At 44.1% G+C, this 26,070-nt stretch overlaps 1 protein-coding gene and 1 pseudogene across 2 annotated transcripts in view; one reads left to right on the forward strand and one right to left on the reverse strand.

Annotated features, from left to right (window-relative positions):
* Window positions 1-2,449: 2,449 nt before the first annotated feature.
* LOC132497925 (tyrosine--tRNA ligase, mitochondrial-like) lies at window positions 2,450-3,847 on the reverse strand (annotated as a pseudogene).
* A 12,167-nt stretch (window positions 3,848-16,014) lies between these two features.
* The window catches only part of TGFBR2 (transforming growth factor beta receptor 2), a 101,773-nt gene continuing 91,717 nt past the window's right edge, over window positions 16,015-26,070 (forward strand). The window contains exon 1 of one of the 2 annotated variants that reach the window (XM_060109509.1): window positions 16,015-16,425. In XM_060109509.1, coding sequence (XP_059965492.1) covers window positions 16,332-16,425 — 94 coding nt within the window. In that variant the 5' untranslated portion in view covers window positions 16,015-16,331. The remainder of the gene's footprint in view (window positions 16,426-26,070) is intronic. The other variant, XM_060109510.1, reaches the window with a different exon arrangement.

A 26,070-nucleotide genomic window follows, 5' to 3' on the forward strand; every position in this document is an offset into this window, starting at 1 on the left:
AAAGAACTAGTGTCTTGGGCTTCCCTGGTGGTGCAGTGGTTGAGAGTCCGCCTGTCGATGCAGGGGACACGGGTTCGTGCCCCGGTCTGGGAGGATCCCACATGCCCCGGAGCGGCTGGGCCCGTGAGCCATGGCCGCTGAGCCTGCGCGTCCGGAGCCTGTGCTCCGCAACGGGAGAGGCCACAGCAGTGAGAGGCTCGCGTACAGCAAAAAAAAAAAAAAAAGAAAAGAAAAAAAAGAACTAGTGTCTAGATCACAGAGAGAATTCACAGAATTCAACGTACAAAGCAGTTAGGACATGGGCCAACAACATGAGAAGATGTTTCATGAAGGAAGATATACGGGTGGCAAATAAGCACATAAAAGATGTCCAACATCAATGTTCACTGGAGAATTAAAGTAAAGCCACAAAGAGATATCACTGCATACCTATGAGTGGGGTTAAAATAAAAAATAATGACAACACCAAATCCTGGTGACGACATAGAGGAATTGGGTCACTCATGTTACCGGTAAAAATATAAAATGATGTGGCCACTTTAGAAAAGTTCGGCAGTTTGTTAAATAACTAAACATACAACTATCATATAACTGAGCAATTCAACTCCTAGACATTTTATCCCAGGAAAATGAAGATACTTGTTCACATCGAAAAATGAACAAGAATGTATAGATTGACTCATAATAAGCCCCAAACTGGAAATAACACAGATGACTTTCAATAGCTGAAAAGCTCCTTTTGTTGGCCCTTAGGCTGAGTGAAGTTTTGAAATGTAGAGATGATCTCTGACATTTCTAATGGATACCTGTATGTTCTTACTACGTAAATAAAGTTGCTGGTATGAAGTGACATTAAAGTTTGTCAGTAAATGAATTCTTCCTAACTTTACTCCCAGAAGGAAGTTTAGATAAGCTATAGCTTTTTTAAACATATAAATCTACTTTGGAACATAGCAATAGAGCTTATACTGTATGAAAATCTTATGACTTTTTTCTTTTAGATTTTTGTAATTGACTTAAGTATTATTACATCTCCATTTTTGCATATGAAGATAAATGACTTGCTCCAAGTAACGCAGGTAGTAAATGGCTAGAATTTGAACTGTTAAAGCCATGCTTTACTGCCTGTAAGGTTTTTCTAGAACAAATATGATTGTAGACTATTTTGTGTGTATGTTTGTGTTTTACTGGATCCTCAGGGGAAATACGGGTGTTAATACTTTGATTTTTCAGATGTTGGAAATAGTTCTGGAGAATCAACTTGCCTGATGAATGCAGAGCTTAACTGAACTGTCTTGATTCCAAATCCTTTAAATTTGACCTGAAAACTTCTCTTACTGGAATATCTTTTGGTATTCTCATATGGTTGGATATTTAGTATAATATTTGCCTCTATTTCATATTGTTGGTTACTTAACTTTTTGGTTCATCTCAAGTTGCAATCTGATTGGGGACAGAAGTTGAAACTTGTACATTTATCAACTTTAAAATCAGTTTTAAGACACTGCTACCTTTTTACTGAATAAAAAAACAAGGCTATGAGTAAATTTAATTATATGGAAATACAGGCAAGGGACTGGAAAATTGATTAGAAACTTTCTGAAAAGTCAAGTACTGATTTTTATCTTCCTTGAAAAGAAACTATTTTGGGGACTTCCCTGGTGGCGCAGTGGTTAAGGATCCGCCTGCCAATGCAGGGGACACGGGTTCGATCCCTGGTCCGGGAAGATCCCACATGCCGTGCACCACAGCTACTGAGCCTGCGCCCTACAGCCCGCGAGCCACAATCACTGAGCCCACGTGCCACGACTACTGAAGCTGGTGCGCCTAGAGCCCATGCTCCGCAACAAGAGAAGCCACCACAATGAGAAGCTGGTACACCGCAACTGAAGAGTAGGCCCCACTCGCCACAGAGGAAGCCCGCCCGCAGCAAGGAAGACCCAACACAGCCAATAAATAAATAAATAAGAAACTATTTCTACTGCAATTTCTAATGCCAACTATGGCTTCCTCTAACTCTTCTCCTTTTTTTCCGGAGAACTGTATTTGCTTCCCAAACAACAAAAAATTCCAGTGAGATACACACCTGATATAGAAGTATCCACAAGTCCTTATAGTACCTCTTTTTCAGTGTTCCTACTCATCTCCAAAAGAGCAAGGACAGGATAGGAAAGACAGCATTTAGTTTTTCATGAAGTATACTTATTAAAAGAGATTAATCCTGGAAATCATGCTTTTCTATGGTAGTCCTTAATGTTTGTGGATCAGGAAATAAAATAGCCCACTACTCCACAAACATAACCAACCTATATAAATAATGAAATTACTCACCCTGTGAGGCCAGGAGTATACTCCATTCTCTGTTTTGGACTTGCAAAAGCGAAGGTATAAGTTCGTATGTCTTGGGAATGAATGATGAATAAGTTTGAACCATCAGAAGGGTTTTTCATCATAGCTGAAGCCATTTTATCACGTAGAAATTCCTTTTTCCTATTTTACGTAACGAAAGGCCATTCTTAAGAATATGTGGTCCGACAACTAACATACTCTCAGGATTTGTTGCTTGTCTGTGATTTATACTGACTCTGCCTTCTGTGATCATCTGATACCCTCAGGGACCATCTGGAATGGCATTTACTTTGCAGCAAATCTAGGACGCTTGTTCCAGTGTCAAGAACTAATTCAGAAATGAAGCTTCTTTCAACAACTCTTATAACCCTTGATCGCACATGACCTCCAGTGCATCTATGCTGCTAAAGGGCTTGTGTGAACCTTTTAGCAGAGTCCGGCCCTTCTGTTCCTCAACATGCTTTGTGACTTACGCAGCAAGTCGTTTCTGAGGACCCCGCTTTTCTGGCTCTTTGACATGTAGCTACATTATGTGGTCAATCTCTGAAAGTGGCAGAAAAGTGAAGAGCTTCAGGGACCTTTCTACCCAATTATCTTGCTGCCCAACAAAAAATCGATACCATAAGCCAAACAGTATTGCCGGCAGACTATCCCAGTTTTGCTCCAGCTGTAATTACAGGAACAGAGATTCCAAATATAATACATCTTCTCCAGTCAACTTGTGGATGAACTCAGATTCGGACATGATATTGCTTAGTTGATCAGATCCACCCAGCTGGACCCGGCATCCATAACGATGGAACATGTAGTAGAAATCAGAGGCCTGGAGCACCTGGTATTACAACTCTGCCAAACTCCTGCCTTGGAGGCTCTTGAGGCTCAGCTGCGTGCCTATGCGGAAGTGGCCGACCACTGCCGCTAGGAAGTCCACCAGTTGCTGCTTCCGGTACCAGGCGGGGTTGCGCAGCACCATGAAGCTGCCCCAGGTCTGCCCATTAGTGAACAGCCGCTGCTGATGAGCTTCGAGCCCTTGGAGAAGGCGCGCGCGCCTCTTCACCCAGGCTCCGCGTCCAGCGCCTAGTGCTCTGCGGTGACGCAGCTTTAGTCTCGCAGGGGCGCCATGGCTCCTCCCACCAGCGTGGTCACGTGGTGGCGCGCTCGCTGGAAATGAGGCCCCAAAGCGTCCGCAGGTGGCCCACAGGAAGCCAGTCTGCCATGCGGTCGAAGCGGCGGTGGATGGCCTGGGGAAAACTGCTTGCCAGGCCGCGGTGAAAGAGCTGGGGGAGCTCTGTCTTCGTTCCTCTCTCTGGGGAGAATTCCTTGAACAGACCCCGAGCCTTCTGCACCTCCAGCAACCCCTGGGCGCCCAAGTGGGCTTTACACAGCCCCGGGGCAAGACTCCTGACTGGCCTGGGCTCCCAAACCACCGGCCCCAGGAAATGCACCGCAACAGGGGCATCGCCACCCTGGCAGCAGCAGAAAGGAAATGCTGCCTCATGTGGGTTTATTTTTTTGTTGTTTGTTTGTTAATTTTTATCTTATATTGGAGTATAGTTGATTTACAATGTTGTGTTAGTTTCAGGAGTACAGCAGAGTGATTCAGTTATGCATATATATTTCTGTTCTTTTTCAAATTTTTTTCCCATTTAGGTTATTACAAGATATTGAGTATAGTTTCCTGTGCCATACAGTAGGTCCTTGTTGGTTATTTTATGTATCGTAGTGTGTATATGTTAATCCCAAACTGCTGATTTATCCCTCCCCCCAGCATCATGTGGTTTTGATGAGAAATAAGATCATATGTGTAGAGACTCTTTGCAAATTGGCAAATGCTACCCCAATTTTATTTTGAGGTCCGACTAAAGATTGTACACTTCGCCCAGAAGTAGAATTTTATGTACAGAATTGTTATTTTTCTGTGAAATATTCATGTAGAAGATGTGATTTGAAAACTTTAAAAAGTTCTGTGGTAAAACGATAATCTCATTTTCTCTAGTTAGAGAAAAATGTCTTATGGGTGTTCCCTGTAAGAGAAGCAATATGTTTCATTGGAGCAATTGGCTGAGATAGAAAAAAGGCAAGCATAATAAAAGGTGTCTATAAAATCAGTCAAGTAAAACATTAAGTGTTGGAAAAATAGCTCAGTGTTTTAATTGTCTTTAAGGAGTTTGTTCTGTGTGTGCAGGCAAAATGATAACAAATTTCAAAGGCAGCCTCTCTGAACGACTTCCTCTGAAATCCTACAGGACTGGTAGCATTCTGATAGCCTCTAGGTGAGGAATGAGGACCCAGAGCAGATGGTTGAATGTTATTATGACTTGGAGATAAGCATATGCCTTGGCAACTCTAGACAAGAACCAATGAGTCTACTGTCAACTTCAGGAAGGAGGCAGCCCTTTGAAATGCCTGCAGCGCAAGTGACCCATGCTTTCCCAATGATTCAGCAGGTTAATAATTAATAACATCTGAGACTTGTGCAAATGATTACACAAGAGCACTGCATCCCACTATGAATTCTTCACCCCTGATACACTCGGGCCGGGTGTTTTGTTACCAGATACTCTCTGCAATCATTCTTAGCCATTAATCTAAAGTTTCTGTGTTTGTAGAACTGCTGTGAACGGACCAATTTGTCATTGACAAATATCTGGTTACCTTTGGTTGATGAGAGAAGTTGGAAATGGATCAGAACCCCAGGTCTTGCCACATCCTCACTACCAGGTAACACTTCACGATAAAAGTGGGTCTCAAACTGAATTCTGGTACGTGTACAAATATTTGTCAGCAAACCAGCATTTGGCTTCCTCTGTGGGGAGGCAAAGACTCTGCTCTCGGTCCTTTCATATATTCTGAAAGTATTTTGCAGGAAATGGTCACTTCAGGAAAATGTGACCATTTTCTAGCAGTGGAATTCAGTTAATCTGAGATCAGGGGTCGGACTCTCCCAAAAGTGGCTGAACACAGGATACTGGGTGAGGTCTAGGGCACCACTCCTTTAAGCCAATCTCCATATCCTGAGCACCAATTATTTCACCAATGAAAATTCACTTCTGATCTTCTGTCAATTGACAAACACTCTGGAGTTAATCAGAGATAAAGATGGCTTGGGAATTCCCTGGCCATTTGTTAGGACCCTGTGCTTCCATTGCCGGGGGCCTGGGAACTAAGATCCCACAAGCCACGTGGTGCAGCAAAAAAAAAAAGTAAAGATAGCTTAAATAATGGCAGAAGCTGCTTAGGGGGTACAGTCTTTTTTTTTTTTTTTTTTTTTTTCTTTTTGCGGTATGCGGGCCTCTCACTGTCGTGGCCTCTCCCGTTGCGGAGCACAGGCTCCGGATGCGCAGGCCCAGCGGCCATGGCTCACGGGCCCAGCCGCTCCGCGGCATATGGGATCCTCCCAGATCGGGGCACGAACCCGTATCCCCTGCATCGGCAGGCGGACTCTCAACCACTGCGCCACCAGGGAGGCCCGGGGGGTACAGTCTTTTGATAAGGGCTTCCTAAAAGCTACCATTACCCTCCAAATACTTATCTTTAACTAGGGTACAAAATTTTTACCAGAAAATCTCAAATAGTCATTGAATCTAATTAGCACACATGCATGTTTTATGCTCTGAGCTGTGAAATAGCATGAATTTGAAGTACAAATTAAATGTAGCTCTTAAAATGGTTACTAATCATTTCTCTGACACCAGCTAAATAAATCCACCTTAAGATACTTACATTTTTTAAGTCATTGAACCTGTACTGTTAAGTGATTTTGTACTTTAGTGAAATGAACAGTTAGAACAGTTTGTTGTAATTAAAGTAATAACTTTTGTTTGATTAAGTTTCCAACTTTCAAGTCTTGTAATATATTTTAGTTAATAACTATTCAGTTGAATGATTTTGAAGATTGGAAAATAATGTCAAAATGATAGGGAGGGGGCTTCCCTGGTGGCGCAGTGGTTGAGAGTCTGCCTGCCAATGCAGGGGACGCGGGTTCGTGCCCCGGTCCGGGAAGATCCCACATGCCGCGGAGCAGCTGGGCCCGTGAGCCATGGCTGCTGAGCCGGTACGTCTGGAGCCTGTGCTCTGCAATGGGAGAGGCCACAACAGTGAGAGGCCCGCGTACTGCAAAAAAAAAAAAAAAAAAAAAAATGATAGGGAAGTTGTCCAGCATTTCTTAGGAAGCAAGTATAGTCAGCCCTCTGTATCCACAGGTTCCAAATCTACAGATTTCAACCAACCACAGATTAAAAGACTCGAAAAAAATTCCTGAAAGTTCTAAAAAGCAAAACTTGAATTTTCCTGAGCTTCAGGCAACTATTTACATAGTGTTTACATTGTATTTACAGCCGTTCACATAGCATTTACATCATATTAGGTATTATAAGTAATCTAAATATGATTTAAAGTATAAGGGATGATGTGCACAGGTTATAAGCAAATAATTAAGTCATATTATATAAGGGACTTGAGCATCTGAGGATTTTGTATCTGAGGGGGTCCTGAAACCAATCCCCTATGGATACCAAAGACAACTGTATTGTTAGAGAAAAAGATTTAAAGCTGTTTTGTTTTAATTTTAGCTTCTTAAAAACTTAAGAATTAGAGATGGACGTTTTACTAGGATAAAACTGATTAACATAATTGTCAAACACATAAATCCTTTCTCCTGGGTGAAATCTATCCTCATTTGTACCATTTTTACTTCGGGAAGCAGTTTTCAGCATTTTAAGAGGAAGTTTATGCTGGTGTTTAGATCCCTTGACAAGCATTTCTAGCCTCATTTGGTTATCAGGCATTGAGGGCACCACAGATTTTATTTCCCAAATTCACAATCTGCAGACTCTCGGTTCTTGAATATTACATATTATGGAGTTTATTCAATGAATCATCCTCTCATTCACAGGTATTTATTAAGCAACAAATATGGATCAGGCACAGGAAGCTAAAGCTATGAGAAACACAGTCCCTGCCTCAAGAATGTCACAGTCTAGTGGGGAGACCGGGAGGTAGCTGGTGTGATGGCAGTAGATGACAAAGTTGCTGAGAGCCTGGGCTCTGCAGCCCTCTTGCTGGGCTGGAATTCTGGCTCTGTCATGACTTAACCTCCCTGGGGTTCAGTATCCCCACCTGTAAAATGGGTACGATAATACTATCAACTGCATAGGGCTGTTGTCAGGACTAAAGGCAGTTATTCATATTAAAAACTCAGAACAGGATCTGTCACATAGTAATGAATGTGTGGACAACACGTGTTGGCTACAATTATTGTTAAGTATAGGGTACTTGGGGATCTGCTTCCGCAAGAGTCCCTCTGGTTCATCCAAGTCAATTCAGACACCAATTACTTCCAAACTGAACTCTCGTTACCTTTCTTATCTAGGATTTCCCTTCATTCCTGGTCATGACTCTGGGAAGAGTTGTTATTTCACACTTCCTTTCCTGACAGAGTCTTATGCCCTCAGATGTATCTTGCAGACTTCCCAGTCACTAATGTGAAAATCTTATATGATTATCTCTGATCATCTCCCTCCCCTGATCAAAATCTCCTTCAATGTCTGTCATCATCTTGAGTATAAAATACAGACTCTTCAGTCTGACATGAAAAACAGGGCCTCCCAGAGCTCAAGTTATCCTGGGTCCCTCTTGGGTTTTGAGATGCCTTATTAATGTGTAAAAAATGGAGAACTGCTGGGCTTCCCTGGTGGCGCAGTGGTTGAGAGTCCGCCTGCCGATGCAGGGGACATGGGTTCGTGCCCCGGTCCAGAAAGATCCCACATGCCGCGGAGCGGCTGGGCCCATGAGCCATGGCCGCGGAGCCTGCGCGTCCGGAGCCTGTGCTCCGCAACGGGAGAGGCCACAACAGTGAGAGGCCCGCGTACAGCAAAAAAAAAAAAAAAAAAAGGAGAACTGCTAAAATCTCAAAATTTTGGTACATTGACATGTTTGCAACATATAATAAGCAAATACAAATGAATATGTATTTATTTATGACAACAAATACATAAACATACAATTGTGTAATTCACAAGATAACTGGAGAAACCTTACAGATCTTAATTCATAGTTGATGTGGTTCATATTTGGTACACAGGTTGACAGCCATATGGTGACTGGAGCACCTTCCTCTTTCCATATGATTGGTGAACTTCTTTGTATTAGTTAGAAATGATTTTTGACTGGAACTAATGAGTTGTGCAGTATCAGTTCATTACATCTCGTGATTCTGCCATCTGGATTGGACTCACCTTGCTGAGTCTATTCCCTCTGCATTTGCTGGGGCTGGAACATCCAAGATAGCTTCGTTACTCACATGTTTGGTGCTTCGGCTGGGGTATCTGGTGGCTGACCAGCTGTCTCTTTCTCCATGTGGTTTCATGTGGCTAGCTTGGGCTCCCTCACAGCATGAAGATCTCAGGGTATGCAGACTTCTTACCTGGTAACTGGTTTCTGAGAGAGGAAGTCACTCTTTGAGACTAGTCCTAGAACTGGCACTGTGTCATTTCCATCATATTCTATTGGTGAAAGTAAGTTACGAAGCTAGTCCATTCAAGGAGAGGGAAAATAAAAAATAGATCCCATCCCACCTCTGGATGCAGGAAGCAACGTGTGAGTACGGTGAGGGGAGGAAGGGATCACAGCCATCTCTGAGGACTTTTCACCCCAGATAACGTCCGCATGGAGGTAGTTACTGTATTGATTCAGTGGGTCGACTCTGATACTTTTGGCTTCCCTCTCATTGTTGAAAGTTTATTGTATCTCCTCTGTTTCAGCCTCCCCTAATCATGTTCAAGGGTAGGAAACAGAAGTAGTGAGGGACACAGTGACTTTCCTTGGTCTCTTCTTTCTTTTTCTTTTTTTTTTTTTTTTTTTTTTTTTTGCTGTACGCGGGCCTCTCACTGCTGTGGCCTCTCCCGTTGCGGAGCACAGGCTCCGGACACACAGGCTCCGCGGCCATGGCTCGCGGGCCCAGCCGCTCCGCGGCATGTGGGATCTTCCGGGATCGGGGCACGAACCCGTGTCCCCTGCATCGGCAGGCAGACTCTCAACCACTGCGCCACCAGGGAAGCCCTTGGTCTCTTCTTTCTAACCACGTAGAGAAAAAAATCTTTCTCACAAGCCCCGATCAGATTTCTTCTTATGTTTCTTTGTGCAGAATTGGATCGTATATCTACCCTTAAAAGGATGGGTCCTGGGGCTTCCCTGGTGGCGCAGTGGTTGAGAGTCCGCCTGCCGATGCAGGGGACACAGGTTCGTGCCCCGGTCTGGGAAGATCCCACGTGCCGCGGAGCGTCTGGGCCCGTGAGCCATGGCTGCTGAGCCTGCGCGTCCGGAGCCTGTGCTCCACAATGGGAGAGGCCACAACAGTGAGAGGCCCGCATACCGCAAAAAAAAAAAAAAAAAGGATGGGTCCTTTCCCTAAGATGTAGTTAAATTTACATCCTAAACAAAATTGGACTTCTGAGAGCAATATGGAAAGGGGAGAATAGACTTTGCAAGCAAGTAACGATGCTGGCCATGTTCTGTAACTGCATATATAACCAAAATTGTAGAACAATTATATAATTGTATATAATTTCAGATAACACTGAAATATCCACATTAGGTATTTACCGTCGACTGTCTGCATAACAAACCCCATGCTAGTGTTTGACTATGAGAACCCTTTGCCTCTAGTGGGAGAAACTACATAGACATGAGGCAAAGAACGTGAATTCAGGGAGGGGTGCAGAATTGGGGCCAAAACATTCCGTCTAAAATCCCCTCAAATTTATACTCCAGGCATTCTGAAACCTTTGCATTTCCTTACCCACTCCAAGCTTGCATGTCTTGTCTTTAAACTGCTGATCTGTGTACCTGTAGCATCCTTCCTCATGCCTTCACCTGACCATCCTTCAAGATTCAGCTCAAAAGGCATTTCTTCCCCTGGGCCTTCTCTTATTCTCAGGCTGGGTTAATGGCCTCTGTTCCCTGCCTTCTCCCATGGTACTCTGAGCTCGTCACTATTGTGATAATCATATTATCAGATTTGTTAATATTATTCGTTTACTTATATATTTCACATTAGATCATAAGGACAGCCTAATGCCCTGCAATTAAGGCTAGGAGTACATTTTCTGAGTCCTCATATCTTCAGCACTTAAAGGGTATTTGGGTCACAGTAGAGAATCAAATGCTGGTTGACTAAATAAATGGATGGACAGTAGCTTGACATTCTATCCTGTAGGCAATGGGAAGCCACTGGATAATTTTAAATGTGATTGTTATTTTTGTATTTTTGAAGGGGAACATTTGGTAGCAGTGAAAGATGTAGTAGAAGGGGTGAGATTAGAGAGGCAAGAAGATCAGGAAACCGACATAAGACTATATGAAATAACAAGAGATAGAACTAAAATAATGTCAGTGTTGAGGATGAGAATAGAGCAGACTCAAGTGATATTTAAAAAGTCAAGAGATAGATCCTAATTCCCAGTTAGTTCTGGAGGGTAGAACAGAGGCAAACTCTTAGCTGATTTTTATGTTTCTGCCTTGGGTTACCCACTGGAGATAGAGCCTTTTCTTGATGTCAGGAATGTACCAAGGGGCGGGTACTCTGGAATCCAATTTTAGAATAATGAGCATGTGGTACCAGTGGGACACCCAGGAAGAGGGTTGAGTAGCCGATTGGAATAATGGTAGCTTAGGTGAGAAATCAGAGCTTGATAATTGGATTTGGAAATGATCATAGATCAGTGAGGCCATAGAAATAGCTGTGTTCCCCAGGAGGATGAGAGAAGGGGCAGAGAACAAGCCTGATAAGAACTAGCACTGACCAGTGAGTGGAAGAAAACAAACCTGTAAAGATACTGAGAAGGAACATCTGGATAAGCATGGAGGAAATGGGGTGGACTAGTTTGCTAGGGCTGCCATTGCAAAATACCACAGACTCGGTGGCTTAAGCAACAGACATCTACGTATCACAGTTCTAGAGGCTGGAAGTCTAAAGTCAGGGTATTGGCAGGTTTGGTTTCTCCGGAGGCCTCTCTTCTTGGTTTGTAGGTGGGCTCCTTCTTGCTGTGAGTTCACATGGCTTTTTCTCTGTGTATTCACAGCAGCATCCCTGGTGTCTCTTCCTCTCCTTATAAGGACAATAGTCACATTGGGTCAGGGTCCTACCTTCAGATATAGTCACGTTGGGTAGGGCTTCAACCTGTGTTTGTTGGGGGATACAGTTCAGTCCATACCATGGGGATACAATAGCAACATGGCAGTCAAAGGAAGGAGGTGACATGCTAGTATCCAAGGCACTAGACAAGGAAGCTTCCGATTGAAATGTGCCCATGAGTTTTGCTGGTTGCAGACAAGGTGTGAGCTAAACAAAAGGACTTTCCACTGGACAAGGGGATGCAGTGGCTGATTAATGAGTAAGAGATGAGGAAGCAACAGCAAAGGGTGGCCTGATCATTCCAGAGTCATCTCAAAATACTAGGGTGACCAGGCCCATCAACCACCTGATCAGTTAATCCTAGAGTGGAGACTCCGGAGCTGGACAGGCCTCAGTTACACCCTGGCTCTGGTCCTTACTAGCCCTGTGACCTTGGCCAAATACTTAATCTCTCTAGACCTCAGTTTCTTAGCTGCGAGGTGAAGAGTAGAGTAGTATTGTGAGGACGTGCTCCAAAATGTTAAGGGATTATCTTTGGGTGATAGGGTTAAGGATCCTTTTTATTTTCTGCCTTTGGCTTATCTGTATTTCAGATTTTTTCTACCTAAAGTTAACATACATTACTTTTGTAATTTAAAAAAGTTATGTTTTCTCCAAAAGAAACCATGCTTTCTGTAAACATGTGGCAGAATTGCAGTTTCTATGAATATCTGTGATGAATTGCAAACAAGGAAATGGATTAGAGAAAGACTCTCGTTTTTCCCTCTATTGAAGACAAGAAACAAACGTTGAGTACTGCAGGGCACAGAATGGGGTTCACAGTTGAGAAAACAATCTGTGCTTTCAAGGACTTTACAATTAGTGAGGTAGAATTCCCCCAAATAAATGAGTAACGATAATGCACTCCATGCCAGAACAGGACAAACATTAAAAAATAGGTTAAATAAACTAAATGCTTCTGGGGTTCTCCCTGGGGGAGGAGGGATGACATTAGGCTGGAGGACTCACAAAATGTTCCCTGGAAGAGGTAGCATCCCGGATGACCTGAAAGGTGGTGGGGGGGGAGGTTTCCCTCGCAAATTCGCTGTTGTCTCAGTGCTATTGGTCTGCTTCACGATGGAAGGAAAATTGGCCCAGAGATAAGAGATAAGGATGCAGAGCGACCAGTTCACATGGAGGGGAATCTCCCTGTCCACCGCTTTAGTTGCCAGTAACCTCAACAGCCATATGTCAGAAAGTACAGGGGAGTCAAAAGTTGTTGCCTCATCACAACCGGCAGATGCAGGGCTTACAGTAACCACCTTTTGATCTAGTCCAGTTGTCGTCTGTGTGTGTGCTCAGAGTTTGTAAAACTGGAAAAACGAAGATATTCAAGCTGTTTAACTTTCATTCCAGTTGGTTTTTATTGTTTTTCAATTTGATGAGAACTTAAAAATTACCTTCCTTGTTTTTCAAACCCTGAGTCACACTTTTATCTTTTTGTTTCCATCTGCAAAAGGCCCAGTTTTTGTGATTGTATCTTAACTGCCTATGTGAATACACAGAAAATTATATTACGTTAAATATACAATTATATGTGAAGACCATGGCTTAAGGGTATCAGACTGCTCTTTCAGTGAGAATTCCTAAAGGAAGTTCATATTGACAAATTTGTAAGATTGTCAAATTGCAGTATACACAAGTTTACGTGTCTCTGATTGCACTTCAATGCTTTTTGAAAGATGAGTTTGCACTTGGCAATGCCAAAGTCAGACTCTCAGTTTCACAGGAGATTGAGGATGAAATCGGAAATATTAAAGGCAGGCAAAATTAAAATCAACATTAGTCATATATGATGACAGAGACCACCAGTTAAATATTCCACCCTGGAATCAAATACCTCAAACCTGGCCTCTAACAATGTAAAATATCTGTTCTTTGCAATAAATATAGTAAAGAAGGCCTTCGGAATCAGTTGGGCATTTATTTGCCTCAGTGTTTCTGGGAGTAAGGAAGTGTATGTATACTGTCCAGAGGAACTAGGGTGAATTTAGAAAAAAAGAAAAACAAAACCAAACCACAGACTTCTCCATTTTTAAGAAAAGGAAGTAGTATGACATCATCCTCCGCTAAAATCTAGCCTGTTTATATCTCAGTTTGTTAGGTAATAGAATGCCTTTTCCCAAGTTATGAAATAATTAGGATGATTAAGTACAATTTTCTTCTGAATCTTGATTACCTCATTCATTCATTCATCCAACATTTGTCTATTAAACACCTATTCTGTGCTAGGTCCTGGGAATACAATAGTGAATGGAAGAAAAGATAGAATTCCTGTCCTCAAGAAATTTGGACTTGATTTGGGAGAAGGGAAAGGAGGTGTAGTAAGTGCTAAAAAGGAGAGGCATATGGTGCCAAGTGAACCCATAATAAAATGTCTATTCAGGGGCTTCCCTGGTGGCGCAGTGGTTAAGAGTCCACCTGCTGATGCAGGAGACATGGGTTCGAGCCCTGGTCCAGGAAGATCCCACATGCCGTGGAGCAACTAAGCCCGTGTGCCACAACTACTGAAGCCTGAGTGCCTAGAGCCCATGCTCTGCAACAGGAGAAGCCACCACAACGAGAAACACGTGCACTGCAAGTATCCCCCACTTGCCGCAACTAGAGAAAGCCCGTGGGCAGCAATGAAGACCCAACACAGCCAAAAGTAAATAAGTAAATAAATAAATTTATTTTTTTTAAAAAGTCTATTCAGGGAGGTCAGGGAAAGCTTGCCCATCAAGGAAGTCATGATTCACCCAAGGAAGACCAGGAGAGCGCTGGGTGGAAGGCAGGACAGAGGAAGGGAAGTACGCCCTGGGGAAAGGGGGGAGGCTCTGTGTGGGAGGAACACGGGTGCATTCTAGGAATGTGGAGATCCTCTCATTGGGAGAGGAGAAACCCAAGGTTATAAGAGAGGAGGGGCTCAAGGCACCTTCAAGGATCTCATTTCTATCCTCTGTCTCAAGAGCAGTGGGAAGCCATCAAATGATTTTAATAGAAGGGTTGGTATAATCAGGTTTGCCTTTTGAAAATTTGACTTTCGCTAGGTTTTGAGAAATTGAGTGAAAAGGCCCACAATGGCCCTGATGGGGGGTGAGTGGCTGGGAGACTCCTGCTCAAGGGGTGGCGGTGGCATGGGCAGGGCCTGTGGAGGAAATGGAGAGAAACAGATTTTGAAATCAACTTTCCTCCTTTGCTCAAGTGGCTTTGGCAAGGAGGTTGGTGGGAAGGAAGATGCCCAACTCTGATGATTTCACCCCACTTCCTGCATCCTAAATTCAAGAGCTAGGAAGTGGTCTTTTCCTAAAAGTCAGCTTCTGTGCTGGGTGGAACAATGGTGACAAGACTTAACTTCGAGGATCAAGCAAAAGAACTCTCAGATTGACAGGGAAGATTTCAGGGGTTGGGTTTCCAGGGAGAGCTAGTTGCCTTTATTCCCAGTAAGCCTGGCCACCTGCCTCTGCAAACAAGCTTTGTCTCCGATAAAGGAGTCTATTGTGTAACCTGCTGGAAGATCTCCTGACCAGAGAGAGGGCTATACTGAATCTAACTCTTTGAGGGGGCTGGAAGTAGGATGAGCATATGAGTCAATATCCAACTAAGGCACATGGGAAAGAGACAGGGGGTTCTGTTAATAATTCAACTTTGAAACAGATGTACACCAGGATAGTTTGGGGGCAAACCTGGTCACCTTAGCAAGAAGGGAAAGTTGAAAGTTCGTCCTTTTCTGCTCCCCCCGATGTCCCCTTTTGCAGGGGAGGGGCTCAGAGTTGTGTCCCTTCACAGGCAGTGTTGGAAGGCAAACTCTGGCACTTAGCTGACTCCCAGGCCACTTTTACTTTCACACTTTCTGCCATACCTGATACATTCTGAAGATAACATTTCCCATTACCATTATCACCCTGTGATGGCTTATTGTTTATAATTGCTCACTGAGTCACCCCCCAGGAAGAAAGAGGCAGCTCAAAATGGGAGGCACCACCCAAGAGCTTATCAGAAATGCTGCCTCTTAGATGTACTGAAGCAGAATCTGCATGTTAACAATATTTTCAGGGGGTCCATGAGCACATTAAAGTTTGAGAACAGACTTCTGGACTTCCACCTACAGTAAAATAAACATTTTACAATGTGATGGTTTAGGCATACACAACTGAAACAAAGTTTAATGAGGAAATACTTTTACTGCTTTACTTGAAAAAAAAAAGTGCTCACAATTCAGATTTCAGCATCCACTCTTGGGTCGCCACTTGGAGTTTGAAAACCAGCTCTGAAGCACTTAGGAACAGCCCGAAGAGGGTTGTGGGGAAGGGGAGGATGCTGGTGGGTGTGCTTTGGAGAGCGCAGGCATTCTCTGCGTTCAGTGACTTTCTGGAACGTGTGCACTTAGTGCTCCGTAGTCAATCTTCGGAGCGGGAACGCGCGAGGCCGCTGAAAGTTTGCCAAAGCCCCGGAGGGGCCGGTCCCAGGGACGTGATTGGCAGCTGCGAGGGAGGGCGAGGACCGGGAGCCGAGACGGGGAGCAGGCTCGGGGCGGCGAGAGGTCCTGCCCAGCTGTTGGCGAGGAGTTTCCTGTTTCCCCCGCGGCGCCCGGGCGAAGTCGTGAGTCACTCGCGCGCCCGGCCCGACGACACTCCGCGCGCGCACCCGCCGGCCGGGCCGGCCTCCCGCGCAGCTCCCCTCGGCCGCCGGGCCCCCCGCGCCTCGCCTACTGCCACCCTCTGCGGCGCCACATCTGGCCGCACCGCTGCCCCGCGCGGGTCCGCAGGGCGCGGCGCGGAGGCGCGGCGTGCGCGCTCGGGCCGGTCTATGCGGAGCGGCGGGGGCTGCCATGGGCCGGGGGCTGCTCGGGGGCCTGTGGCCGCTGCACATCGTCCTGTGGACACGCATCGCCAGCACGATCCCGCCGCACGTTCCCAAGTCGGGTGAGTGGCCCCCACCCGGGCTTGGCGCCGGGGTCCCCGGGGCCCCGCCGGGCTGCGCTTGACAGTCGGCCCGGGAGGCGGGCGGAAGCCGGGACGTGGCCCCGGTGCCCGCGCCCCAGCACCCTGCGCTGGGACGGGTGCGTTTTCCTTTCCAAAGACCAGGAAAGTGGTCTCGGCGGGGGCGCGGGGCGCGCCCGGCCCCCTTTGTGCGGGCAGGAAGGGCGCTGCGTCCCGGGCCGCCCCCACCCCCGGAAAGGGAAGTTTGAGAAGTTGGTAATCGGCGGAGGCAGGACGCGGCCCGGGCGGCCTCCGAGCGAGCGGCGGGCACACCTGGTCCCCGGCCCGGGATCGCCCAGTGCCCCGAAAGGGCAGGGCCCCCATCCTCAGCTCTTGCCCAGGGCCACATGCCCCCGGACCTGCTTTTTGGGCCGGAGTTGCTGTAGCAAAGTTTCAAGGAGAAGGGCTATTGCCAAAGGAAACTTGTCTCGCTCCACTGCGGGCTGGCGTGGATGCGGAGGGAGTGGGGCTTGTCAGGTGGAAGGCGGAGTATTTACTGAGTGCCTGCTAGGTGCTAGGTGCTGGAGATGTTGCCTGGAGCAGGACAGCCCCGTCTTGCGGGCTTGAAGGTTCTATGCAATTGTCTGGTGGAAATGAAACGGAAGGATTAAAATCGTAAATCCCCCTGCCCACCTGATCTTGGTGTCTTGGAGGTTTTGAGGGTAGAAAAATGCAGGAATTGAACTCTTAAGTATTTGTTATGTAAAGTACCGAACCCATGAGACCTTAAAAGTTAGAAATTTTGTTAGCTCTTTGCTACAGAACTGAGCACCTGCATCTGGGGTCTGGTAATGGAGTCTTTGGAGTTTTTGGATCTTTCTGGGCCTCAGTCTCCTCATCTGTGAAAGGACATGGTTAGATTTGGATCATTTTACGTTCCCTTCATCTTTAACATCTTTTGTCTCTCTACTCCTTTTTGGTAACTTGGAGATGCCCTGTGTGGATTTGGGATGAAATGTGGAGGATCTGACTGACAGTCCCCGTCACTCTGAGGCACACATTCTGTTTACCAAGGGCCAGAGGCAGACTTACCTTTGGTCTTGTCTAAAAGAAATGTGGACTAATTTCTACATGGGACATTTCACAGTACTTGAAGTGGATTGAAAATTTTTTAAAGTTATATTTTTTTTACTGAAGGTGGCATGGAGATGGGAGTTTTTAAGATAATGAGGAAGGACTATTGTAAACAAAAAAATTCTAACACAGATTTGAGTTCTACAGTTTAATAAAGTTCCACTGTTTCATCCTTGGATGCTTTCTTACTTTGCAGTACCAGAATGTTCGACTCTCTGATTATACACCAAACTCTTAAAAACTGAGTTATATTTTGCTAATATTTAAAACGGCACCCTTAATTTTCAGTGTACCTTAAAAATCGTTAAAAACTTTTGTTTCAGATTACGAAAGAAGGAAATTAGCGGGCCCTGATTCTGTTAGTCTTTGCTTAGGAAGATAAGATTTATGATTTGCAAATTCCAGACTCAGTAGTTCATGAGTCAGTCTCAGTTCATCTATATACACACTTTTAAACAATTAGCTTAAAAGCCAACTGGCTTTTTATTTGGGCTTTTAAACAGTGTTACAAAACCCACAGATTTCATATTTTTATGGAATTAAAGCCACAAAATGGTTGAACTAAGGAATCATTTTGGATTGGTATTCATGTGAAATTACATTTTGAAGATAGTTGAAGGTCAAAGGTAGCTATAATGGAGGTGGGAAACCTAATGCCACTTGCATTTAATTTTCTATGGAAGTAAATGGTTTCAGGATTTTCCTAACGTAATTGGTAATCTGTCACTACATTTTTCAAAATATCTTAATGCACGGTAAGATAAGAAGAAATGAGATTGTTCACAGCCTTCTCTTAGGTTACTTAAAAAATCCATCTTATATTTAGTATATTGACAAGTGAGCCAAGGACTTTAGTATGAGAGCAAACTTCACTAAGATACATACTTAAAGGTATTTTAGTTTTTGTTTTTGACTTAGTAGATTCACTCTTCCTAAATGCCCGAAATTAAGTAATTGCTCTTTGGGGGAAAACTTTAAATGTTTGAAAACTCTTCAGATCTGAAAAATATAACTTTTACTTTTCGAATACCTAACAGGAGATCCTTGTTGAGGACTCAATGTTGGTAAAAGTGTTGTACGGATAAGTTTCTTTCCCCAAATCACTGCTGATTTTGTCAGGGCTCTGGAAACTAGGTCCAGAATTTGATCTTTGGTCTATTTGCTTTTGTTCCCAGAAAGCACATTTTTCACCTCTAGGCCATTTATTTTTAACTAGTTATGGTTTCTATAAGATACTCATCTCATTTTGGAGTCCTTGCCTTTATTTATTTATTTATTTATGTATTTTTGGCCACGTTGGGTCTTAGTTGCTGCGCACGGGCTTTCTCTAGTTGCGGCGAGTATGGGGGCTACTCTCTGTTGTGGTACGCGGGCTTCTCATTGCGGTGGCTTCTCTTGTGGAGCACGGGCTCTAGGTGCACGGGCTTCAGTAGCTGTGGCACGCAGGCTCAGTAGCTGTGGCACACGGGCTTAGTTGCTCCGCGGCATGTGGGATCTTCCTGGACCAGGGCTTGAACCCATGTCCCCTGCATTGGCAGGCGGATTCTTAACCACTGCGCCACCAGGGAAGTCCCTCGCCTTTTTTTCAAGGTAGCACCCCACCTTGAAATGATGAGTCCTCATTGCTGTCTGTGCAGCCAGCATACCTGCTACATGGTCTGCATTTCAGTTTTCAACACAACTTTAAAAAATTTTCTTTTTTTTTTAACCATAGTTTTCCAATTAAGAATGACACTTCATTGGTGCCATTGCAGAAAGTGGCCATTACCCATTCTTTCTTCTCAACAGTATCTATAGAATGTCACTTTTTGCCAGGCAGGAGGCTCAGACCTGGAAACAGTATTCTGAGTGAATAAGACAGGTCTGGTCTTTGCCTCCATTGAGTCTAACATATGGGGGCTGTGTTGAGGCCCAGAGAAGGATGTATATTTTAACCCTGTGTACTTGGAAGCATTATTGACTCTAGACCCCTTTGTCAAAAGCCCACTCTGTTGGGTGTTGAGTGTTTCCTTCCATTCCCTCCACTGTCCCTCTGAACGTGTTTTTCATTGATCTTTTCTGTGCCTGCCTTATTCCGGGCCCCCAGTTGGGCCGCCTCACTTGTGTTCAAGCTGCTGTCTGTCTGGAACTCCTGCTACCCTGGATAATTTAGATTCATCTTTTAAGACTTGACTTAAGTGTTATTCTTAAGCAAACCTGCTTTCAATGCCCTGGGTGGAGCTAAAGGTTCCCTCCTCCCGGGGACAGGCCTCTCTTTTCGCTGCTAACAATAGTAAGGCAGAATTAGCTCTTGATGAAACTCCCTTACCCATTCTGTCAAAGGCACTGGGTTTGTCCCACTCATTTCTCTGTCTCCAGGGTCTCTGGCAGTGCCTGGCATATCACTTAGCACCCAGGAAATGCTGAGCTGAACCTCCATTCATCCTCCTAGAGGCACTGCAAGTCAGTCGTGCATTTCCACAACCAGGCAGTCACTATTTATTGGGTGTTTGGTCTGAATGGTAAAATCTTTATTGAGAATAGTTTGGCTTTGATCTCAATAGGCAATTTGGCTGTTTTATACCGTGTTATTGGTTCTTTTATTCTGATGACCTATGGAAAAAGATGACAAACATGTCAGCTTCTGACAGACATGATGGAAAGCTGCTAGAAGTTTTCATCCAACCTCTTTAGCTGTACATTTGAATTCATGTAGGGCATTCAAAGCCATTGCAAAACTTTTTCAAAGTCTTACCAAAGACATTTGCCAGTGAATACTGAATCTTCTCTCTTTTTTTTTTTTTTCTAGAAGGTTGTTGAAAGGAGACTTTCATTAAAAATGAAGTGCCGAAATCTAAACTTAGCTTTGAAGTTTCTTTTTTCATCAGGGTCTTCTGTTTTGGTTTATAAGCAGTGAAGTGAGTTGGTCTAAGGGAAGTGTAGCCCTGGGGCAGCCGCTATCTGCAGAAGAGCAGTGTGGCTATTATTTAGGTCTGATGCAAACCACTGAAACAGTTTAAAGTAGGGTGTGGAGGAAAAGTCCTTCCTGGCTACAGCATGGCATTATTTAGCCAATTTCCACAGAAAAGCATAACTCTGTCACCTTGTTGGCTTCTGCCCTCGGGGGCCTTCTGTACAGCTTCAGCAGATTAACTCATGATTTTCAGTAGAAATGATTTAGCAGATAGGTATCAGCAGCACGAATGCTCACCATTTGTTTTGCACTCCTTCTTTCCCTTGTAATATGTTGCTTCCTACCTACTTGTGGCTTCTGACCAAGGTGGGATAACGATGATTCTCCTTCTTGCCTGGCGTGTCATGAGGGTTGGGAAGCCAAGCAGGTGAATTGGCTCATCTCAAGGCCAAGTGGGGAGAAGGGAGAAGTAACATTTGAGAACCTGTTCTGAGCCAGCCGCCTGACATTATTATCTAATTTAATCCTCAGAAGAAACCGACAAGATAATTTTCATTACCTTTATTTTATAAATGGAGAAGATAGAGTCTGCACAAAGCAACTTGACGTTTGCCTCTGTGTGTGTGTGTGTGTGCGTGCGTGCGTGCGTGTGTGTGTTTTCTAACCTTGTCTTCCGTGTGTTCTGCTCGGCCCTTTTCCCTGGTGTATCTGTGTGTCTGTGTGTTGGGATGGAAGTCAGGGAGTGAGTAAAGGGTTATCATATTCCAGAAAGGGGAACTTACCATCTAATATGCATTCAGTGCCCCTGAGATCATGATTTGCTTTGCTTGCATGATCTGCCTCCTTCCTGATTGTCACCTGATTGTCATCATCCTACAGAAAATCAGGATAGGGTAGAGTCTCTTTGCCCAAGAAAACTCTGCTGTTCCTAGTCTGATAATGGCGTCTTGGTGGTGGGACCCACTGCAGGTGACCTGTGCCTTGACCATTGACAGCAGCTGGACATGCGCTGTTTTCAGAGATATATACTGGCAACCCCAGATTCCAGGCATGTAGGACCAGCGTCTGTGTACAGACCTCAAACAGCTGCTGGGGAGGGTGGGAAGAGTAGAATTTATCCAGTATCACAAAGGGGGATGATTTGACTTTTAGAAAACTTGTAGGTGGTTAATATTCTTCTTCTCCCAAAAGGATCTGTCTTTTATTTGCCATAATCAGCTTTTTAAGTCTTGGCACTCAACATGGAGTAACTGCCTCCTTGCCTGTGGTCAATTTAGGATCTCCTGCTTGGCCTCTTTAGGGTTTCCTAGCGTCTGTGTTTTGTTCGCAGGGCTGAAGCTGTAGATCATTAGAATGGACTTAGCTCAGGGCAATTGCATGTGATGGGTGAGATTGTATCTGGGGAAGGCTGCCTGCTCTCAAGATAAGCGGCTCTTTTTTATTTTTGTTCCTTTCTGATGAGATATTTCCCCCCCTCCCCCCAATTTTTCTGCTCAGTTAAAATGTAGGCCTAGTATACGGGCAAAAGGAGCCTCTGCCCTGGGATTTAGAGGGCACTACTTTTATTGTTCTCTGGTCAGCCCCTGTCTATGGGGTGAGGAGACTCCTGGGCCTCTGAGTCCAAAGTCTCCCCTTTATAGATCAGTTTCAGGTACCTGGAAACCCAAAATATGCTGCTCGGATGGCTGTGGACCAACTTTTACAGCCTACATGGACCTTTGGACCCATCTTCCGGAGGGCCTTTGTAGCCACTGGTCTATGGGCCTGAGGGGTGGCGAAGGGACAGCCGTGTATGTGTGGGGTGTGGGGGGGTGTGAGTGTTAAAACTTGGGTGTTTGACATGTCACAAGGTCTCTCTTGGTGCCAGATGGAGCAGCCAGTGGAAAGAGGAAGGTAGATTGTTGGCCGGGTCTGGGACAGTGTTTCCCCAGTTCCAGGGCTGGTCTCTGAGCAGGGCAAGAGTTTGAAGTTGAACTTGGTCTTTTCTAAGACGTTATGGAGGTGCATTTGTCAATCAAGGTAGAAGGATAAAACCTACTTTATCGAACAGTTTGTCAGTGTGACTTATAACTTTCAATATTCTGACCTGTGGTCTGTGGGCCACCATTTGTCCCCCCGCCCTGGGTCTTCCAACGCTGGGGATTGATCTGCACCAACAACACGCCTTTGCAGAGGTGTTAGGTACAAAATTAGTTATTGTTGATTATATCCTATTTTCCCTGGAGTAGAGAGATTGCTCATTAATGAAAAAGCTAAGAGTTTGGCTGTAATCATAGTGGTGTATTTCCTTGGGGAAATTCAGTTTTTCATGGCTTGTCTTTTCCTGCAGGAAACTTCAGCTGTATTCATTTGACTTGTTCTATCCAGGATTTCACTTATAGTTTCTTTAAGATTTCCCAGTGCCTTGGTTGCATTTCCTCTGGGTGAAGAAGGTGCAGCTTATCTGGATGTTTTCTTCTCCTACTGTAAATGTTTTATTTGAGTGATCCATGGCCTTCTCAAGCCTTTTTAAGGAAACAAGAATATCAGAACAGATAAAGAAGTAAAAAGCTGTTAAGATACTATACAAGGTATAGGATTGTGAAAACTGTGCATTGCAGGGAGCTGGGGGCTTGGCAGAACAACCATGAGTGTCTTTGAAGGAAAATACAGAGTCAGGTTCGTATTTTCAATATTTGCCACTTTATCTGTTAAAGTTGTAAATCGTCACAGAGGATTCATTGGCTGTGGCAGGAAATTCACTCTGCTGCTTTGTGGATGACGGCTGGTGATCCTAAAGCTCTGCAGAAGTTTCCTATGGAAGGAGATGACAGTGGCTCATGCCGCTCTGAATGGTGTTAATATCTCGAGGAAGCTTCACTCGAGAGATTTTGTGGGCAGGTTTCCTGATAATGCATAGTAATGATTGTAGCTGCACTAACTGCTGCTGCCTGGACCATGTTGAGCGCTTCACGTGTATTATTTAACCTCCAAACAACTCTACAAGGTCGACTTTATAATGCTCATTGTAAGTCCTCTAGAGATCAGGGAAATTAAGGCCACTCAATTAGCAAATGATTAGGCTGGGGTTGAACCCGAGATGGTCTGCTTTGGGGACCTAGACTGCCTCGATTGATACAAACCACTTCTCCATTATAGCATGGGTGCTGGGAGACTCTAGGGGCTAAGAGAAATAATGGTGAGATCCAACATTTTTCTAAGACTTTGGTGTTTTTCGTATATTATCCCATGTAATTTCTTTAGGTAAATAAAATAGCGTTTGATCCATACACCAGGTAGTCAAACGTTAGGCCTGTCTTGTGACCTTGATTGGAAAATGAAATATACACATCAGGTGATACAGTCCTGGCTGAATCATGGCATAGTTATGCCATCAAGGAATTTAGTAGGTATGCTGAATAGAACAGGCACTTTATTTGGAAGAATTAGGGGAATTCAAGGATGCATAAGTAGGTGGGGGTTATATATGGTGTGCCAAGGTGGATTTACCATGATGTGGATGGAACCTCAAGGCTTCTCCCTGGTGCAGGCCCCCCTCCTGACTCTGGGAGGGGCCCTGGCAACGTGGTTAATGAGTGTTATCAAGGTAGAGAATACTTAAGACATCTTGCGATGCCCTGAATATTACAGCTCACCTGTAAAAGCAACTTCATAGAGGTTTTCCCAAATTTAGAGGCAACCCAAAACATTTATATGACATTACTTATAATGAGTTATGAAGCTGGAAAAAACTTCCAAGTTATCTCAAGAATAAATTTACAAATTCTGATCAACAGTTCTAGAGGAAAGGTTGAATTATTTTAAATTTTCTCTAAAGAGAATATCGTGAAATATCATTGGAAGAGGTGATCAAAGAGAATGTAACCAAAAAATGTAGCAATAATATTTCAGAGGTGTATCAGGCAGTTAATTAATAAAAATATTTGTTTTCTTTTAACTTTTATATTTGTGGTATCTGCAGCTTCTTAAAATTTGTAATATGTAAGATGCCACTCTAAATTCTTAATATTCTCTTTCATACCTAAATTTCTTTTTTTTTTTTTTTTTTGCGGTACGCGGGCCTCTCACTGTTGTGGCCTCTCCCGTTATGGAGCACAGGCTCCGGACGCACAGGCTCAGCGGCCATGGCTCACGGGCCCAGCCGCTCCGCAGCATGTGGGATCCTCCCGGACCGGGGCACGAACTCGTGTCCCCTGCATCGGCAGGCAGACTCTCAACCACTGCGCCACCAGGGAAGCCCCTAAATTTCTATTCTTAATTTTTATACTCTTTTTCTCAACGAGTGCCCCTGAAATTTATAAGCTTCGATTTCCACAAGACCTGACTGCATACCTAATGGCGGGATTTGCTGGTTGGCTTAGAAAATAAATTCAAAGTACTCCTCACCCTCAACCCCATCCAAATACTCTGGAGTCTGCATTGTAACATCACCAAACCAAAACGTTTTTTTTCCCTAAACTCTTCATCATTTTCCTAGTTTAGAGGCCCCATACCAAACAGAAAAGAAGTTGCAAATATGTAATAATCACAAAACCTTGATCTTGAATGATCTAATCCAGCTCTGACCCTTAGTTTGAGATTAAGAATCTGCCTCGGAGACAGCTGGTGAAGATTAAACCCTGTCATACTGGCAATCAAGGTGTCTGGGGGACCTGGTTACCTCCTTTGGTCTCTCTAGGTCTCATTTTTCTTCTGTGTATAGTGACAAGCACTAAACTAGATGAGATTTTTAGCTTTTTATGTTCCAAAATGTTTCATTCTGGATGTTAGTAAAGGAAATCATTGTTGTTGGCTTAGAAAACATAATCCTTAGCTAATCAAAATAGAAAACTATTGAAGGTTATCACAGGTTGGAACTAACAAATACCGCAAACATCCAATTGGAGTTTGTTGGAGACAACTGCTGTTTAAAAAAGGAACAGAAGCCACGTTTATTTTGAAATGTCCCTAGTGCAGGTGCCTGAGCAGACATCCTCACTAAAGAGCATGTTTACTGCAGCTCCCACTTTCTCCTTGCTGAAGAAAGGCTGTCTTGGTTTGGGTGGGAATACCATTTCCCTCTGGTTAATTACAGTGTTTGCATCCTCTCCTTTCTTTGAGCTGGTGAGAATATCTGTGAAGGGTTTTCCTAAGTTAGAGAATTATGAAATGCTTTGCTATGTCTAGGAAAAGAAAGAAAGCCCTAAAGGAGCTTCTATGTTTTTTGGGGAAAAGAAAGGAAACTTGTCTGAATATAGTCTTGTCTTGCCTTTCAAAAATTTCTCCACCTCTTTTCTTAAAATATTCTCAGAAAAGACAGAATTTGCTCCAGATTGGCAGATTTCAGACTGCTGTTTTAAGCAGGGGAGTAGCTGTGAGTCCTGTAATCGCATTTCTGTATAGTCAGCAGTGGAGAAATCTTCTAACTATTGCTTTGAATGACGGTCTTGTTGTTACAGCTCACGTTTATGTTTTATTCTCTAAAACCCATAGTATTAGGCAAAAAAAAAAAAAAAAAAAAGAGAAAGACCATATGTGAATAGGGACAAAAACACCCAATAGTAACATTTTGTATTCACTATTTTGGAATCCCTTGAAGTTCATTGTTTGTAAAATACCTTCTAACACTCTCAACACACCCT

The sequence above is a fragment of the Mesoplodon densirostris genome, chromosome 10 (genome assembly GCF_025265405.1).
Source record: "Mesoplodon densirostris isolate mMesDen1 chromosome 10, mMesDen1 primary haplotype, whole genome shotgun sequence".
Lineage (NCBI taxonomy): Eukaryota > Metazoa > Chordata > Mammalia > Artiodactyla > Ziphiidae > Mesoplodon > Mesoplodon densirostris.